Source organism: Chiroxiphia lanceolata, chromosome 5 (assembly GCF_009829145.1).
Source record: "Chiroxiphia lanceolata isolate bChiLan1 chromosome 5, bChiLan1.pri, whole genome shotgun sequence".
In the NCBI taxonomy this organism is placed as follows: Eukaryota; Metazoa; Chordata; class Aves; order Passeriformes; family Pipridae; genus Chiroxiphia; species Chiroxiphia lanceolata.
In genome coordinates, this window is record NC_045641.1 from 38,381,454 (window position 1) to 38,401,731 (window position 20,278).

The 20,278-nt window shown below is 42.1% G+C and overlaps 1 protein-coding gene across 3 annotated transcripts in view; it reads right to left on the reverse strand.

The window, feature by feature from the left end:
* The window catches only part of NAP1L1 (nucleosome assembly protein 1 like 1), a 34,060-nt gene extending 15,441 nt beyond the window's left edge, over positions 1-18,619 (reverse strand). The window contains exons 1-4 of one of the 3 annotated variants that reach the window (XM_032687239.1): positions 18,478-18,619; positions 1,643-1,677; positions 857-945; positions 150-252 (exon numbers count right to left, since the gene is read on the reverse strand). In XM_032687239.1, coding sequence (XP_032543130.1) covers positions 150-252; positions 857-945; positions 1,643-1,659 — 209 coding nt within the window. In that variant the 5' untranslated portion in view covers positions 1,660-1,677; positions 18,478-18,619. Of the gene's footprint in view, positions 1-149; positions 253-856; positions 946-1,642; positions 1,678-17,939; positions 17,958-18,477 lie in introns of those variants that run through there. The other 2 variants (XM_032687238.1, XM_032687237.1) reach the window with 2 other exon arrangements.
* Between the last annotated feature and the right edge of the window lie 1,659 nt (positions 18,620-20,278).

A 20,278-nucleotide genomic window follows, 5' to 3' on the forward strand; every position in this document is an offset into this window, starting at 1 on the left:
TCTTAAAAACCTCCAGGGATGGAGAATCCACCACTTCCCTGGACAGCCCATTCCAATGCCTGATTACCCTTTCTGTAAAGAATTTCTTCCTAACAGTGTTCAAAAAGCAAAATTTATACCAATCTGCTCATACTGACCAAATGCCATACCTTTCTACATATCCTGCAGATGTTCCTACCAGACCATCAAGTCTTTCCTGAAGAGCTGCAAGAATCTGAGGATTTTGCATCATCTGCACAGTCAACTGCCGAGCTAAATTAAAAAAGAAAATTACATTAAGTTACATTACATTAAATACAAAGTATGAATAAGACTGTTCAGCACTGGGCAAAACATGTATTTTGATACATGCTCATTTTTTTGTTGAGGGGGGGAAAGAAGAAGGATTTATTGATTCTAAGAGTGGTAAACACTAAGCATGATTTTTGGTCTGTTCAAAGTCAAACAACTCAGCAGCAAATTACTAAGCAACTCATCAAAAAATAAGAGATACACACAGACACACATATACACATGAATTTTTTATACCCAAAGCTTCACAGGTGAAGTTTTTAACTGTTGTGAGTTTTGAAAGAATTCAGTCACATATCCACAACAATCCTGTCTTTTCCAATTATAGATGTGGCCAGCACTGCCTGAACTGGTATTAAGCATGACTAAAACGAGTAACTGCAGACAAATAATAAAAATCACATAACTGGGGGAAAAAAAAAAGTCCTTGCTTCAGAATTTAAACACAGTTGTACACTCAAAATTGTTTTACCATTTATTGTTGGTTTTAGCAGTAAATTTCTTTTAATACATTAACTAGAAAGCACATATGCAGCTCTTTATAAACCCTTGGTTTCAACATTACCTTTGCTGTTGGCATCTTCACCAGTTTCTTCTTCTTCTACTTCTTCAACATCTTCCATATCCTGCTGATCAAGTTCAGACTGTTCTTTGCTATTAAAAATATTCAATAACAGGATCAAGAAGTTAACTTTATAAAATACTGTAATGAGCCTAAAGAGATCAAACTAGAGATTATGTGAGTAGAAGCAAACTGTTGCATCTTTTATCTACGACAAACTAGCAGTCTTAATAGCCAAAGGAAGCCAAATTTACCTTCATAGAAGTTTCACATCTGACAATCTTGGAACAGTTTAAAGAACTAGTAACTTTCCAAAATTACAAAGTATCCTTTTTACAGAAGAATTCCTTCATCTCCTGTGCTTATCAACCAGTCAAAGCCTCCTGCTCTACAGATCTCTTTATTAAGATGCGCAGGCCTTGACAACTGTGGGTAGGTTCACCTTAACTGTACTTCAATTGCACAAAATGTGAGCAATTCAAAGTATAGAAAAAAACCTACATACAGTGAAACAGTAGTAATGGGCAATACTATCTGTTTTTCCCCTCCAAAATTGCAACTAACATAGTAAGTTGACTTGTGCCACTTTTAGATTTGCTTCCAATTAAGATCCCAAACCCAGTTGTTGTGAGCAACTCATTTTTCTCCCAAATCCTATAAACCTCACATCTTGCCACAGTGCAAAGGTCAGTATCTGGACTCTGCCCACCAAGTGTCTGGAGATCCCAACCATCTCAAGTACAGCACTGGACACGGTCAGAGCCTCAGTAATCTACAGATTTTACTTACTTGTCTATGTCTGCCATTCTGCTAGATTTCAAACACTAGAGGAAAAAGAAAGAATGCATAAGAACAGCAGCACTAGATTGGTGTTACAAACTCTAAAGTGCCCTAATACTTAAAGAGACACAAACCATGTCAGCTTTATGAAATAAAAACATATTATACTCTGAAGAGTGGCACATCTGCCATGCACTTTTTGAGTTCTCAATCTAAAACATACAGAAGCACTGAAAAACTTTGTTCTGGTTTAAAACCAGAATACTCACATAAATTAAAGTACCATAAAAATGCCATGTTGAGTTTTATATCATAGCACTGTACTTGTATCACTGACTGAAAACTAGTCATAAGTATAAAACTGAAATATAACCTGAGAAAAACTGAAGTAAAAAGGGTGCTAGAACCCTTCTGGTAACTGTTTACTCATTTCCAGCATGTAATTGCAGAGTATACTTACAGCTGAATCAGTTTAAAACTAAAGATGCCTTTTTGTAGCTTTACTTTTAATCCCAACTTTACAAAACCAATCCGAGTAGTTCTTCAGAATACACACAAAATTCCAACATTTTACCCCCAGAAAAATTATGCCAGGTGCCAAGCTATTTAAGATGACTTTATTTCCATGTCCTGAATGATCAGAAATTTCTTAAATATCTCAGTGTCATCATAAACACATTGCAGACACAGTAACTTTTGACGTCAAGAGTATTGCAAATCTTGCATACCATGAAGCATCTATGTTCTCATATGTATTATGTATAATATTTTCTGCCAGCAAAACAGTACTTAGGAATCTAGTATCCAAAAAGATGTTTCAGGTGAAGTCGAAGATAATACTAGGCACAAGAAAACACTTGTCCTGTTACTGCCATCTTAGGTCCAATAGTTCAGGAGGCTCCAACTACCAGAAATAATTACATGTCCACAGAGCATGGAAACCATTGCTTTAGAGTCCTCATCATAGCTGCTGTCCTGTAAGCTAAATAAATTCAAGTTTCGTTCAGGAATTTCAACTCCTTATAATGCATTCCAATGACAATTTTAGCAAAGTGTTGGAAGGATATGTTCCAGAAAAAGTGAAAATTGCATTTGATCTGTCCAAAGTGTAACACAAAACCACAATCCCAGTAAGATCAGGATATTAACAGTCAATATGAAAAAACATGTTAGAATCTAGACTTCAGAATTAAACACCTACATTCTATGTAGACAGAATCAAAACATTTTTCTGGTGTCATAACTATGTCCCAACAATTACATGGAAAGCAAATGTTCGATGTCCTCATTTAGAACCACAACTTTACAGTGCCATTAAAGTATTTAGAAGACTGCATGTAATAAAAAAAGATTCAATTCCCTAATATGCAGAAAAACTAGAGAACCAACTACCTGTCCATCTATTTCAGAAAAAATAATACAGTACTTGCTATCAAATAGAATAGCAGCACTGCTGTAAACCAAAGGACATCTAACCATGCAATAAGAAACAGAGGAGTTACAATAGTATTCTTGACTCATTTTATTCAGATCTCATTTGCCTGTCTTGTGATTTCAGGTTTGCACATGTATGCAAGCTGTCTATATAACAATTCCAGAGTCTCCTTTGTATATTGGTCTCAAAGCTAGCACGGACTGAAGACCTACAGAAACTGAGAGCATACTACAATTACAACTCATTAATGGGTCCCTGGTTTTTTTGAGCAACAATAACAATTAGCATTATTTTTTATTTATAGAAGACTTTATCCATTTTATACAGCTTTTTCCTTACATACTTCCTCTTGTTCTTAACTCAGGACCTTTTCAAGGAGATTGATAGTATTGCTGTACAAAAGAGCACAAGATGCACAGTTCCCCTGCTTTTCACATATTTTTATGCAAATGTGGCAGTGATGCTGTTCACCAACTATTGCTCCTTGCTGAGACCAGCATTTCCACTCTCCATTCTTCCCATCAAATACAGCTTCACTTTCCATACAACTAAAGGCAGTTCTTTCAACAAGGGTGTGACCAGTTGCAGCACAAACCCTGTGGTCTCTCCAAAGCAGTGGGCTAAATGAAACAGCAGCTGAACACTCAGATACAGGTTTGCTGAAAGAGACTGACTTCTACAGTTCATTTAAACATTTTTTTTTTCTAAATGAGGACAAGATTTGCTATGATCAAATGATGCCTAAAAACTTTAAGAAGCATCCATCCCATCTCCAACACCGGTCATTAGCTGATGCTTTGGAAAAAAGTAATGACATGGTTAAGAATTCCCCCAGAAATCCTTCTAGCTTTCAATCACATTCAGAAAAAAACACACTGGCTCAGAAATGCAGGTATTTGACAATGTCATAACCGATTTTTAATTCATAAACTAGTCCTCATTTTCCCCAAAACCATGCAGGTAAGCTGATGACATCAGTCAAGTATCAAAACGCTAAAATCCTGCTTCTCAGTTGCAATATTCAGCTCAAAGTCAGATTTTTCTATACTGTGCAACCCTACGGCAGAGGAATTTTCACCAGCAGTCTTTCTGTTCCTGAATTCCTCAGAGGGCCTTTGTTTTCACCATTCTGAACAACTACTTGTCATCAGCAACTTCTGTCCACCTTTCACTGATCACCCTCTTTCCAAGATCATTTCTGACCATGCTGAAGGCATTCATCTCACTACAGCACCCCGTGGAATTCCAGCATCTGCCTCATTGCAGAGGGCAGTTATCATCCTCTGCTTCCTGGCTTTTAAACAATCCATGCAAGCACTGTATGTTTTCAAATTATGACCCAGTTTACTCAAAGACTTTGAATAACATTCTTCAAAGATTTTTTTGAAATTAAAATAGAGTGTATCAAGTAGCTGTCAACTTCAGAGCCTCCCTCTAGTGTTTGCCTATCTCTCATACCACTTTTTCCCATTTTTGCGTCAGTCTTTTTCATGACCCATCCTTTAATCTTCCCTCCACTTTTTACACAACTCAGTATCAGAACGCTTACAGTTAGAAGAGTTCTTCCACAAACTGAGGAGATCGTACTGTTTGTCATAACACTGACGTCTACCAGCTCTAAACAACAGTTTTTGGAATGAGAGCTGCCAACAGAACTACACTGGCAGACATTTAGACTAATCTGTGCAGCCCACTAGCATGGAAGGTATATAGTTGCATCACATTTACTTTACTGTCATTTACTTAAACAACCATAAGCTTCTCTGCAAACACAGCTCTACTGGTAAAAAACCAAATAAACAACAAACAACAACAAAAAAATCTGAACAGATAAAAACAACGACAACAAAACAAAAATAAAACACTCCAAAAAACCAACTGTAGAAGAAAAGCAGTGAGAAAATGCATTCCTTGAGAGCAAATAACCTCTACTATCTTTGCACAATGCCCAGCACAAGGTCCCAGTCTAGTCTCCAGTATTTTGAATATAATATGTACCACAATCAATAATAATAAAATACATCAGCCCAGTATTTATTTTCCAGTATCTCCCCAATACTAAATATTTCACTATTGTACTGGTATAACTCGGTGTAAGACACAGCTGTCCTTCCCAGTTCATTTCATAGGTGTATTTCACAGGTGCATTCCAGATTGTAAACAGCAGCTGCAACTTGGCACATGAGCATCAAGAACCACTCACTGGCATCACTCCCTGAAGCAGACCCAGAGAGATACCAATTCACCAGCTGTCAATGCAGAACGTCTGGCTACAGCTGGTATGTTACTTCAAGTGCAGTGTCTAGGCAATTGCTTTGGGCTGAGATATTACTTAGAATCTAGGCCTCCTGACTGCAAGAAGAAGCTTATGAGTACATAAAGGGTAGTCTACACCCCTGTACAAAAACCAGCACGCAAATAACCTCCTTATTAGTAAAATATTTTACTTCTCTGTTACTTGAAGAGCTACAGCCAGTAGCACTGCATTACGGTCAGAGGTGCCCAGAGGCTTCACTTACAATGTTTTGCTGCTCACTGTAAAAATATGCAGAGGAAAAGAAACAGTTAGGGCTTAAAAGTAAGTGCATAGGAAGTTTTCACTACAAAAAAGCAAGCAAAAGTACAGAAAAGCAAGCTACGATGCAAGTTTTATAAAGGTTGAAGTGTAAAACCTCTTTCATATAGGCAGCTTAAGCTTGCCTGCCATCACAAGAAAATGTGTTCTCTATTGGAATGGAAAGGTTAGGAAACTTAATCTGGCACAAACTTAGCCACAGTTTTGAGTGCATTCTGCAGAATTACTGAAAATTGGAAAAACCCCCTTAAAATTTACATCTTACCAAAACAGTATAACAATTTGCTATTTTCATTATGCTTAAAGGACTCTTCCCCTTTTTAATCTGACATGTTTTTCAAGAAATGTAGTTAGATATATGCAGAATCTAATAATGATATTGCCATGTATTCATCCTCAAGTTACCCATTAGTAAGTTTCCAGGGGTTATTGTTTTTTCACTAAGTGATTTTGCTCAAGTGAAGGTAGAAATATAAACTCTAAGTGTTCAACACTGCCTAATCACTCCATCCACACAGAAACTAGTCTGAGTCTGCACAGCAGCACCAGCCATGTTACATCTAGGACACACACACACTTTGGTGAGAAGCCTTTTCTCTTTGAAGATCAGCTTTAAGTGTCCCAAGTAAGTATGCCAGTATTAGATTACCCGGACATCCGCTCAGCCTCAGGAAGACAGGTCACAGCAAGGTGAATTGCGAGTCAGCTGAGGAAGCAAGACATTCCTGAGACACAGTTGTTCCAGCAAAACAACAGCTTTTTTGCAACAAGCCCTAAGGCTGGCAGGCCACCAACATATCTCAGCTGTTCAGCATCTCTGATCATACCACACCAAGAAGAGTACCCACTCCCTCCCTTTCAGGAAATACCTTTTCCCTTTCTCTAGAGGAATTGCTCACACGATTACCTCGGAATAACACGTAAAAAAATTTTGCAAGTTGCTCAAGAAACACAAATGGGCTTTTAGAGGCTATCAGACCCTTCCTACATCCAAGCCATGTTAACTCACATTTTTAAAAGAAACCTACCCTTTTGCCCAAGCTGATTTCCTCAGCAGTCAGTAATTCAGAGCACGGCAAGTCAGCCTGTCCATATAACAGCATATCAGCCCTTCCTGTCTCTGGCAAGCCTTGGGCAACTGAAAGCAATACATTAACAGAAAATACCCAAAACAAGTGAGCCCTACATGGGATTAAAAAGCTGCAATGTAAGATAACAAACTAAGTGGTGGACTAAGTCAGATGTCAGTGAAGAAAAGAGAGGTCCAGCTGGAGGACAGCTAGTTGTATTAAAAATATCATCAGGATTAAGTCCTGTAAGCTATTTGCAATGTGTGCAAAAACGAAAGGTGCCAGACAAATGACATCATACCAGCCAAGTTCAACTCTCACTACACAGACTGGGAAACTTGAGAGCAATATATTCATTAGAAGTCACTTCAAACTGATGTTCTTGCCTAGCATTCCAGAAGGACAACTTGTAAGTTTTCTCTTACATAATCTTCACCAAATAAAGAAAACAAACATTAAAACAGCAGTGTAGAGATCCATCAAAAGATACTCTTTGACTGCAGATGTTCAAAGTAATTGTTTGGTGTACTTTGCTCAAACCCTCTAAGAGAGGTTTGTAACTTTAGAGAGATCGGATACCCCGATAGTGATCTTAAAGGTCTTTTCCAACCTAAACGATTCTAAGAGAAATGGGAGAACTGTTTAAAAAGTGCACAGTACATGGTGGAGAGTTTCACACTTCAAATGTCTTGGTACAGCAAGACAAAAAAATACAACCCCCAAAAATATTAATCGTTCCACAACTGTTAGTAGAAGCTGTGGTACTAATTACCAGGTGAGAAAATTGTTACATAAGAAAGGATCATGCAGTTCAGTTGTAACTAAGAGAGCATTTAGCTCCCCTTCAAAAAGCAGCAAATGAATATTGTATCGGGTTAAAAACGCCATTTCAAAAGGGAATAAAGCAGAAGACCAAGTGTGTCCTTTACACTTGTGTGATTCAATTCACGCATCCATTATCATTAGCATGAAAACTGGTCATGAAACAAGGAGATATTGTACCTATTAATATCCTGAGGGGAGACCTCATCACTCTCTATAGCTACCTGAAAGAGGGTTGTTGTCAGGTGGGGAGTGGTCTCTTCTCCCAGGTTAACAAGAGAAAGGATGAGAGGAAACGGCCTCAAGTTATGTGAGGCAAGGTTTAGACTGGATATTAGGAAAACTTTCTTCACTGAAAGGGTTGTCAGGCTGCCCAGGAAAGTGGTGTAATCACCAACCCTGGAAATGTTCAAAAAATCTGCAAACGTGGCACCTGGGGATACAGTTTAGCAATGAACATGGCAGTGCTGGGTTAATGGTTGGACTCGATGATCATAGATGAGAAGCCTTTTCCAACCTAAATAACTCTGTGTTTCTATGATTAACATGGCAGATAAATTATATAATCTGTTTGTAACATGTTTAGCTTATGGAAAAAATATGCCTTCTCAGGAAAGCTGAAGGTGAAAAAAAAAAAATCAATCTCAATTAAGTGAGCAGAGTAGCGGAAGTCTAAAACATAAAGATACCACATCTAGTTGATGAAAGACATTATCAGCCACTGAACTTCAATTTCCTTTTATTAGTGTCTCAAAGTTATTCTGTTAACAAAAAGATTTCTGTTAATGTAAGGGCAAAAACAAAGTTTATTTAAATTTTCAAATATAGAGTAGATAATTAAAATTGTCTGCCTGAATAAAAGCACAGAAGACAACAGTATGATACAATAAAGAAGACAGCACTAATATAAAAGTTATCAAGTTTTGGATAGAATCATAGAATCAGCTGGGTTGGAAGGAACCTCCGAGATCATCAAGTCCAACCCTTGATCCAACACCGCCGTGGTTGCTAGACCATGGCACTAAGTGCCACATCCAATCTCATCTTAAAAACCTCCAGGGACGGAAAATCCACCACTTCCCTGGGCAGCCCATTCCAATGGCTGATTACCCTCTCTGTAAAGAATTTCTTCCTAATATCCAACCTAAACCTCCCCTGGCAGAGCTTAAGACCATGTCCTCTTGTCTTATTGACAGCTGCCTGGGAGGAGAGACCAACCCCCACCTGGCTACAACCTCCTTTCAGGTAGTTGTAGAGAGTGATGAGGTCTTCCCCGAGCCTCCTCTTCTCCAGGCTGAACAACCTCAGCTCCCTCAGCCTCTCCTCATAGGACTTGTGCTCAAGTCCCTTCACCAGCCTCGTTGCTCTTCTCCGGACCTGCTCCAGCACCTCAATATCCTTCCAGAACTGAGGGCCCCAGAACTGGACACAGTACTCGAAGTGTGGCCTCACCAGTGCTGAGTTCAGGGGAAGAATCACTGCCTTGGTCCTGTTGGCCACACTGTTCCTGATACAGGCCAGGATGCCATTGGCCTTCTTGGCCACCTGGGCACACTGCTGGCTCATGTTCAGCTTCCTGTCAATCCAAACTTCCAGGTCTCTTTCTGCCTGGCTGCTCTCCAGCCACTCTGTCCCCAGCCTGTAGCGCTGCATGGGGTTGTTGTGGCCACAGTGTAGGATCCGGCACTTGGCCTTGTTGAACCTCATTCCGTTGGAATCAGCCCAACTCTCCAGCCTGTCCAGGTCCCTCTGCAGAGCCCTCCTGCCTTCCAGCTGATCAACACTCCCTCCCAGCTTAGTGTCATCTGCAAGTTTGCTGATGCTGGACTCAATTCCCTCATCTAAATCATCAGTAAAGATATTAAATAGAACTGGGCCCAACACTGATCCCTGGAGGACACCACTAGTGACCGGCCACCAACTGGGCACAGCACCGTTCACCACCACTCTCTGGGCCCGGCCCTCCAGCCAGTTCCTAACCCAGCACAGAGTGCCCCTGTCCAAGCCCTGGGCTGCCAGCTTTTTCAGGAGTAAGAGACTAAGGAGCTAATGGTCAGTGGAAGCAAGGAATCCAGGTTCCTCAATGAAGTAAGAGAAAGGTGCCACTGGACCCTTGCAGTAACTCAAATCACTCTGTTTTGATGCAATTTATTGTGCAAGTACCAACTGATCCACTGTGTCCAAAAGACATGCACAGTTAACAGCAGAAATGCTAACTGGCATGGCAATATATAGGAATCTTTAGCAGAAGCTTAGGTAGGGTCTTCTGCACCAAGCAGAAAAGGATAAGAAATTCAGACAAGGAGCGGTTTCACAGAACACACTCAGAATTCTAGCTATGTGCCTGCGCTTAATTATCCAAGATGGGAAGCACTCATAGCACCATGTGGGAGATGTGTTACCTTCGTAAAGGGAACACCCAGTTTCTCTTCTGAATGATCTTCCAGTTAGATAAAGCAAATACAATTGGCAAACCCTGCTGGAAAAGCTTATTGTAGTTCTTCCTTAGCTATGTGTACCCTTTCCTTTCAATCAGCAACACGTGAATGATTGTAAAGTTAAAACAAGTTCTAAGTATTTCCTTATACAGTGCTAGACCTGCAGTTGCACGAGCAATAGCAGGGTCAAGAGATGGAGGCTGCCACAGGCAAGTACCTTTTGTAACAACTCATGAAAAGGGTTAGGCAAGTTTGAATTTACTGCAGAAACTGTACTGCTACATCTTACCTTATGGTAACATGGCAAAATGCAGAATCTAGCAGCAGAGAATAAAAACACTAAAACACGACAATGATGAATCAAGTAACATAACACAGTTAATCAAACCTCTGCTCTCTCCCATTCAAGTGGTATTTTTTTGCACTTCCTAATGGCTCCTGAGGTAAAGGCATCAACTTCAGCCATTTGCCAATGCAACCATTTCATTAGCGCTTGAAGGCCTCTGCACAATATACGTATACATGTTACAGCATGAAAACACATTTTCCACATTTCAACTTTAAAGCGCTCTATGCTTGCATGAGAACACAAGTTACTTGATGGGAAGAAGTCAAAGATTCTTCAAAACAAAACGGAATGATAATATATATAAATAACTGTTATAATATATATAAACTGTTATATATAAATATAATAACTGTTATAATATATATAAATATTAGTAACTGCAGGACTTGTTTTCAGTCATGTGGAAGGAAACCCTTGTTAAGCTCTCCCCTTAACTAATTTTTCAATTAGGAAATAAAGATTCAATCGACAAATACGAAAATCCTATGTTTGTAGCAATTTTATTGAATTTTAGATAGTGCTTGTTTACTCTTTCAGCAGAAAACAGTCCTCATAATGAGAAGGAGATGGACTACAAAATTACAATTTAAAAGAAGGCCTAAATTATATCTTCATGTTTGTCTCTGCTACTGACCTGAGCTCCCTCATTGGGTTCTAAATATAGGGTAATTAACACACAATGCTGCCTTTGTTCTGGATGCCAAGATTCTGTAGCAGAAAACCTACCAATTTCTATTTAAAACAATCTTTCATTATTAGTAAAGTAACAAAGAAGTTTAAATTCAAATCTGGAAAAAATAAAGATTATTTTTTTTTAAACAAACTAGTCAGCTTATTACAGGTTTTACTTTCCATCACTGATAATGGGAAAAATGCAGCCATTCTGATGGGTTGAAATGGAAATCTTAATGTATAAAGAAATATTTAAAATCTCCTAAGAGTATGTCTCCATACTCAGTTTGTTTAAAAGTGTCAAAGTAACAAAAGTAACAAACTGTGTTTTAACAAAGTTCTTCAGGTAGCAGGGTGCACTTTAACAGCTTAAAAGATCAACTTGTAGCGCCACAACATCCAACAAAGGAAAGGAGAGCGTCTGTTGGCTACGAAGATCGCCACATAATCAAACACAACCATACTGGCAGTTACACTGCTATCTGCAAAACTCACACACTGCAGCATTAAAGCTTTTATCCAATTTGACTTCAAAAACATCTAAGCATCCTTATCTGAAAAGAAAGTTAAAAAACACTGAAAAAAATGTGTACAGGTTTCAAAAGTGTGTGTTTTTACTAGAACATCTGATGAATGCAATATTTTAAATTCATTTACTCCCCAAGAAGCTACTGAAATTCCTAAAATACACTCAGCAACTTTTTTGTTAGCTTCAGTTCAGGATTTTTAACATGGAAGCCAAGCCACTAAGAACCTACCACCTTTAAAGCATCCAGTTTTCAACTAACAAGCTAGCGTGTACTTAAAAAGAACACAACCACAACTTGACACATTTTGGAAGCTCTTAGGGGTGAGATGTTACAACTGGCAGTTAAGACCAAACAGAAGTATGCACATGGTTATGGTTTCAACAAGTCACTTTCAAATGAATACAGGTGCTATAAAAAGCAATTGTAAACATGTACTACACTTAGAGAGTATTTGAACCATGGAAATGAGCATTATTTACAAAGTTATCTACATAGAAACTTTCTTGTGAATTTCACTCAATCACGCTTTTGGCCCCAATACCTCTTGGGAATCTGGAGAGGTCCCAGTTGACAGGAAGCTGGTGAACCTTGTCCTGATTTCCAAGAAAGGTAAGAAGGGGAACCCCAGAAACTACAGGCCTGTCAGACTCACTTCAGTGCCTCGTAAAGTTATGAACAAGATTATTCTGGGAGGTATTGAAAAACACCTGAAAAACAACGCAGTCATTGGTCACAGCCAGCATGGCTTCAGGAGAGTAAAGTCCTGCTTATACAATCTGATTTCCTTTTACAACAAGGTAACCCACCTTGCTGATCAAGGGAAGCCAGGTGATGTCATCTTTTTGAATTTCAGTAAAGCTTGCAATACTGTCTCTCACAGGATTCTTCTGAATAAAATGTCCAGCACACAACTGGATAAACACATCATGGTGGGGGGTGAGCAATTGGCTCAGGAGTCGAGCACAGAGGGTGATAGTGAATGGGGTAACATCAAACTGGTGACCTGTCACTAGTGGGGTTCCTCAGGGCTCCATCTTGGGCCCTGTGCTCTTCAATGTCTTCATAAATGACTTGGATGCAGGACTAGACAGGAAACTAAGCAAGTTTGCAGATGTCACAAAACTGGGAGGAGCTGTTGATTCTCTCAAAGGCAGAGAGGCCCTGCAGAGAGACCTCGACAAATCAGAGGACTGGGCAATCACCAACCATATGAAGTTCAACAACGGAAAGTGATGGATTTTGCTCCTGCGAAGGGGCAACCCTGGATGTTTGTACAGACTGGGGAATGAGATGCTGGAAAGCAGTGCCATGGAAAGAGTCCTGGGGGTCCTCATCAATGGCAAGCTGAATATGAGTCAGCAGTGCCCTGGCAGCCAGGAGGGCAAACGTGTCCTGGGGGCATCAGGCAAAGCATCGCCAGCCAGTCAAGGGAGGGGACTGTCCCGCTCTGCTCTGCACTGGGGCAGCCTCACCTTGAATACTGTGTGCAGTTTTGGGCAATGCAATATAAGCTATTGAAGAGTGTCTAAAAGAGGGCAACAAAGATGGTGAAGGGCCTTGAGGGGAAGCCGTATGAGGACCACCTGAGGTCACTTGGTCTGTTCAGCCTGGAGGAGACTGAGGGGAGACCTCACTGCAGTTACAACTTCCTTGTGAGAGGAAGAGGAGGGGCAGGCACTGATCTCTTCTCTGTGGTGACCAGTGACAGGACCCAAGGGAATGGCCTCAAGTTGTGTCAGGGGAGGTTTAGATTGGATATTAGGAAAAGGTTCTTTCACCCAGAGGGTGGCTGGGCACTGGAACAGGCTCCCCAGGGAAGTGGTCACAGCACCAAGCCTGACAGAGTTCAAGAAGCATTTGTGTGATACTGTCAGGTACATGGTGTGACTCTTGGGGATGGTCCTGTGCAGGGTCATCCTGTCCAGAGTTGGACTTGATGATCCTTGTGGGTCCCTTCCAACTCATCATATTCTGTGATTCTGTGAAGATGGTGATAAAAGAATCAAGAGGCTGTGTCATGAATATCTCACCAAGTCAAACAGAGCAAACATGTTCTTGATGATGCTACCCTGCACACGCATAAAGCACCTACACCAGCTCATACTTAATGCTTCAAAGCCAAGATGAGTAATTTCCAAAACTGGGGTGTCGCAGAATTAAGAACCGCTTAAAGCAGTGACCCAAGTAAGGCAAAATAAACAGCATTAAAACCTAAAGTAATACAAATCAAAAGATGCAATTCCAACTAACTTAGAATTCAAAAGGTCAAAAAAATTCTGTGCAAAGACATATAATTGCATGCAGCCCACTAAAGACTTTTACTCAACATGCAGAAGTGGCAAGACCTGAAATGAATGCATGGTGACTAAAACACACAATGCAAAATATGATCATTACACACTTCAGTAATGTATCCTTAATAAAAACACTGTATTCACTGTTCAGCTTCCAGAAGAGAGGAAATAGCTCAGTTCAGGGCCTAGCAACATGAATACCTGAGGAACATAAGCAGTTTACGTCTTACAGTATTTGAGAGGTGAACAACAAGAAATGACACAAAAATACTTACATTGACAAGAGGTTCAAAAAGAACTGATTCAAAATTGTTTTCCATGTAAACAGTTAATTGTTTTATTTCATGTCCCCTCCCTGTGTTCCTCAACTTGATCTTTTAATGCTTAAGTCAAGTTTTTAACTAGGGTCAGACCTAGAATGACATTCTCCCTTCACGAGCAAGTCATCCCACAAGCAATATGAAAGAATTGCCTTCCTTTACACATCACATATTAAACAATACCTAAATAAAGTAGTGGACTGAACTAACCTTAGTGCAGATGGTCAGAAAAGACAACAAGCATTTATGATTCTAACCTGGGTCTTAGAAGTCTAGTTGTTTGTCCATTCCAGATTTCAGGCACCCACTTAGTCAAATCTCTTAACCAGAATTTTCTACACAATTCTAATATCTCTCACGTTTTGGGTGGAGGTTTCTTCACTGTTTGGTTGTTATTTGGGTGGTGGTAGTGCTATTTTTTAAAGAATAAATAAAAATAAAATAAAGAATAAATGTAAAATCAAGCAATTGAATGCTTCAAGGCTACAGGTACCTCCAAAAACCAGTTTTCACATCTAAAATTTACTTTCACCTTCTGATCATAAAAAGCTACTAGCTACTGCTAGTATTTTGTTCTAAAGTCCTCAAAGACCAGGTGAAACAGCTGATGTAAAACTGTCTATTTATTATGGCAAGTTAAGCCTTAAAATTAGACATCGCCGTTGTAAATCATGTCTGTGCAGATTTACATTTAAGCACACATTCAGCTCCCAAATGCATTTGTATTCTCCTGCACTAAAATCACTAAAATCTGAACAGCTTTCCATTTAGGGAGATCTCCAGTTTAACCTGTGACAAGTAGTTAAGATGTAGATGATGTTTTCATTCAAGCAGATGATGTAAGCTCATTTAAAAGAATAATCTTTAGGAAGAACATAAGTTACTTCATATCTGAAATTATTTACATTTTAAACTAAACATAGAGTATCAAAGGTAAATTATCAAACTGTTCCTTTTTTTTTTTTTTTGAGTCAACTGAAGTTTTAGTCTTCAATATGTGTAGTCTTCCTGAAAACTTAAGGTCAAAGTTATGGCTAAATACCATATCAGTATTAGATTTTTTTCCCTTTGCATCAACTTTGTTGAATCACAAAATCATAGAATCATTTAGCGTAAGAAGTCCTCAAAACCCTAGCACATTGCTTCTAAATAGCTTAATTTTTCAGAAGGTCATCAAATGAATCCCCAAGCAACTTCTTTGATGCCTTTCAGACATGTCTGGTTTTCTAGACAAACACATTATGACACCAGACTTACTCTCCAGATTAACAATGTTAGGTGATGAGGAAATGCACTAACCCTGAGCTGAGTGAGAATCAGCTAGATTGAATTAGCTTTAATTATAATCACTTTTGAGCCCTAAGTAATTTACAAGTGAAAACTGACCTAAGCATTAAAACTATCATCACAACCCTTCCTCGGATTAAACACCACTTGTACTAACTATGCAGTTCTACTTGGTTATTTACTAACTGCTTCCCTAACGAGAAGTTGGACTGCAGTTGCCCAGACCAGATGCTAACTCAGAAGATTCCTCAGGTCTAGTAAAATAAAACTAGCATTAAGAAGTCTTGTTTCTGTCTGCAAAGTACTGTCTTCTGTGCAAGTGCCTGCTAGTACCACACAAATACCAAAGCAGTATCAATTCATGGAAAAACACAGAGCTGAAGTTCCACTGAATGTATATACCAATGCAGAAAAGCAAACAGGCATTGAAAGAACACCTGCACCTCCATTTTCTGCAACCTAATTCCCGAAGTTTCTTCAAAGAAAAGCAAGAACCAGATCCTTAGTTTGAGATACACCATGTTTGCAGCTGTTTCACAAGAACTTTAACGGGAACTGGGTTAATACCACACACATGTCCATTATACCCACTGGTCTACTGGAATAAACTGGCTTTCACCAAAGGATTGAACCAAAATTAAAAATAAAAAGATTCTTGATTTATTCCCCCTGAGATTTTTCTCTATTGAAACTAATATCCTCAAGCTATATTATTCCCTGAAGGAATACAATCTCTGCCACAACAGGATAAGATGTGTTACAATTGCTTCAACTTTTAGCTTAGTGAATCAACACCTTTTTACCAAATGTACAGGGTAAGCCAAAGTTTTCTTGAAGATCTGGAGTTATGTACTGGAGAAAATGAAGACTCAGGTCTCACTCAGGGTTGTGAAAACTCTGTTGTTAAAGCTTCATGACATCCATGCCCACAGTGCTTTGGCTTCATTCTCACTCGTGTGCCCATACTCACTGTCAATTACACAAGAAGCCAAGAGAAAACCAGACCACTCATTTCCAGGATGCTCAGTAAGCAGGTCACCATAACTAGTACCCCACCTCCTTCCAGAAATAGTTTGCGAGGCAGGGGCTAGATGACACACAAGGGTGGCAGGAGCATTACTGTGCTGTACACAGTGCTGCAGATCTGGCACTTTGGGCACTTCTTGCGACACTGGGCTGGCAGCACAGATGCAGCATGGTGCTTCTGCGTGCTTCCAGCCATCCCAACACTTACTTCCTAGGCCTGTACAAGTCAGAGAAGGACCAGGGGCTCTGAAAAACACCAATCCACCACCTGTGCACAGGACCATCATTCTACAATCCTCTGTCCTCAGAAACCAGAGCACATGATATGCAAGACCTGTCACAAAACAGAGAAAAATTGGAAGGCAGAGGGACTACTGATATATATCCCTCTCACAGGACTAAGTGGGCCACATAAAGGTAAGATCAGGTATCAATGGCTTATTCTAAGCACTTAAAAAAACAACGTTTGAGGTACCTGAAGCCTGAGTGGCCTAAACTTTTGTCTGGTACAGAGGCATCCAAGTCACTCAAATTTCCATGGATACAGATTTTAAACTCTTATTTTGCTCTATGAATTAATATAATTTCTGTATTTACGAGGGACTGGAAGCCATTCAGCTTGCTTCAATCCAAGTACAGTGCTTTTCTCATTCTTTAAAGAGTCCCATTGTAAAAGGGGCACAGCAGGAAGGCTACTAACAAGCTACTAACATTTTTGTCAGAAACTACCTACAGCAGTTCACAGCCTTAGGCCTTAGCTCTTAAGTTTCATTTCATGATTGTAATTAAAATTATCAGGCATTATCTCCTGCCAGATTAATGTAACATCTACCAGCAGATGTTAAAATCCCAAGAGAGGCTGAGCAGCAGAGAGTATTTGTCATACCTTGCACACACAGTGCCCACTTCTTCTGCCCTCCTCAAATGAGTTAAATGTGAAACACAGGTGTATCTCAATAGGGCTTCAAACACAAACGGACACGTACACAAATCTGCAGTATGCTTGGAGATGAATGATGGAAGGTGCCGTGTTATTACTCTATCAGTCATTTAAAAAAGTTTTGTGTTTTCTTCTGCAAGTGAATGAGGAAAGTTTTTATTAATTATTGAAAGCCTCACAGGTATTGGCAGTGTAAGTCCCCCCAGCATTTAACAGGGAGTAGATAAGAGTTTTATATGTAGGTAGATATTTATGAATGCCGAACACAAGACACTACTTCCACTTTTAGTTACTAAACCTTCCAGGTAGCTTCTTTGCCTTCTTTGGTGACAGGCTCATTTTGGATGACACTAGCTAGCAGACACCCGGAGAAGCGACATGTTGAACTCCCGAACACCGCTCTACCCTGAGGCAGGAAACGGGACTTGCTCGTCCTCTGGCTGAATCTCTGGGTCCCCCTGCCAGCAGCACAGCACAGCACACCCGAGCCGTGGCTCTCCACGGGAGCAGGAACAAGGCGCGGGAGGCGGCACAAGGCCACGACTCACAGCCATTGCCGCCGTCCCCAGCTCCGCCATGTGCGCACACACGGCCCGGGCCCCCCACCGGACCGGCACCGAGACCTCCGCGCCCGGTCGGACACGCTCATCCGCTCCTCCTCCCCGCGCCGTTTTCCGGCCCCGCAGCCCTGCCGCTCCCCGGCCGCGCCGGGCAGGGCTCCGCTCTGCGCCCACGTGTTGCGGGGCCGACCCGCCTCCCCCCCGGCCCGGCCAAGCCGCACGCCCCAGCCCGGCCCGGCCCGGGCGCTCCGCGGGCGCGGCGGAGGGGCGCGCGGGAGGCGGCGGGCAGCGCTCCGCGCCGCGGGCCTGGCCGAGCAGCGGCGCCGCCGCCCCGCGGACCGCGCGGGGGGAGCTCGGTGCGGCGCGGGCACCGCCAGCCCCCCGCGCCCCGCCAGCCGCGGGGCCCCGCTAGGCCGGGCCGGCCCCCGCGGGCTCCTTCCCCCCGCGGGAGCTGGGGCCCAGCGCCCCCCGGTAGCCCCCCGCACTCCCGGCCCAGGGCGGCGGCGGCAGGAGCGCCCCGCGGTACCTGCGCGGCCCGCGGGCCCGGTGACTCAGGAGCAGCGAGTCGGAGGCGCCGCGCGGCCGGCGGTGAAAGGACCCGCGCTCCCGCCGCTCGCGCTCATATAGAATTAACGTCACCACGTAACCCCCTCCCCCGCGCGCCCCGCGTCTCGTGGCAACGCGCGCGCCCTCGCGCCGCCCGTTGGCCGAGGACGGTTGGGCACGAGCGGCGGCGGCGCGCGCGGAGCCGCCCCGGTGCCACCCCCGGGCCGCGTGTCCGGAGCCACCTCCGGGACGTGTGGCCGCGCACGTACCGGCCCCGGCCCCGCCCGGGGGGAAGGTGCCCACACGGCGGGGCACCCGCCCGCCGATCCGCCGGTAGCTGCCGCCCCGCCCGGGCAACTGCCGCGCCTCCGCTCCTGCGGACCTGCCCGCGCGTCAGGGTGTGATGCTACCCCGACCACTTGGGTGCTGCCTTAAACCGAAACTCGGGGGGGTTCTGAGGGCATCTGACCAGAAATAGAAGTTACTGGGACGGGTAAACCCTGTTCACGCAGGCTACAGGTACCATAAAACCACAGTCAGCACTAGCAGACCAAGCTGAGCACCGTGGTGGTTCAAACCTTCATTGATCAGTTTCGACCATTCCTGCCTTGGCTGGGATGGGCAGACAAGGCAGAAACAGCTTCAACCCTCCCATTTTAACTTGCCGTACTTGCCTGCCAGAGTCCTGTTTTCTGACAGATGCCTCACTGTGAGCTCCAAGCAAAGCCTTCCCTAAAACTGGTTCTAGGGTTTCTCCCCCATACTCATAGTCCTGAGTAATAGCACGGAGCGTACGTGGAGAAGACATCTGTGACCTACACTGAACTTAGGAATTCCCTTGGCTGGAATGATCCAATGATTTCAAGTATGATTAGGTGGGATGGTCAGACGCGTGATGGCATAAGAGCAGTTTGCTGAGGATATATTGCGTAATATTTAATGTGTATTCTTCAGAATTTACCGAGTTCTTCCATCTACTTGTCTAAAGCAGTCTGCTGTATAAATGTAGCTACTCAAATAATGAAAGTGACAACAGAAAGCAAAGCAAGAAGAAAAATGGTGGATCTGCCTAGTATCTGCAACACAATCTATGTTAAGAACAAGCAAAATACAAAGGTTCCTATTCTGCACTGCATGGTGCCACACTAATTTTGTTCCAGTGTTTGGCAGTAAAATCTCGGCCCCCAAAAGTGGATGTCTTTGTGGGAAAGAAATCCCATCTGCAAAACAGAAGTTTATGGAAAGAACTTAAGAATGCCCTATTCCCCAGCACAGTGAATTTTGGAAGGTGGGCTTTTTTATATCATGCAATTTTAAAAAGTGTAAAGAAGAAAAAGAAGGATCCTGGAAAAAGGTTGCACAGCAGAATCCAAGTGATAAGAATTAGGGAGAAACAGGGATGGAGATGCTATATGATTCTAAAATTAAAGTAACTGTACCCCCCTTGCAACCCTCAGATTTTAAAATTGTACTAGGTACTAATGTCTTATTTATCTGAGGTGTTCAGTGCTAGGGAATATGAAGAGGACAGTGATGTACAGAAGGCATTTGGTGAAAATTAGCAGTCAATTGCTTTTATTGCAACACGAATTATATGCTATTGCAGGTGTTCCCTTTATTCAATCAGCTAAAGTAGCAATCAACTGTAAAGAAGTGATTCACAAGGCAGTGGCTCACCTTGCCTGTCTTTCTGAGATCTACCACCTGAGGTGGCACCCAGTGACCCCCATGAAGGAGTACAGAAGAAATGGGACATGCAGAAGCCAGCAGTGTGGAGTAGA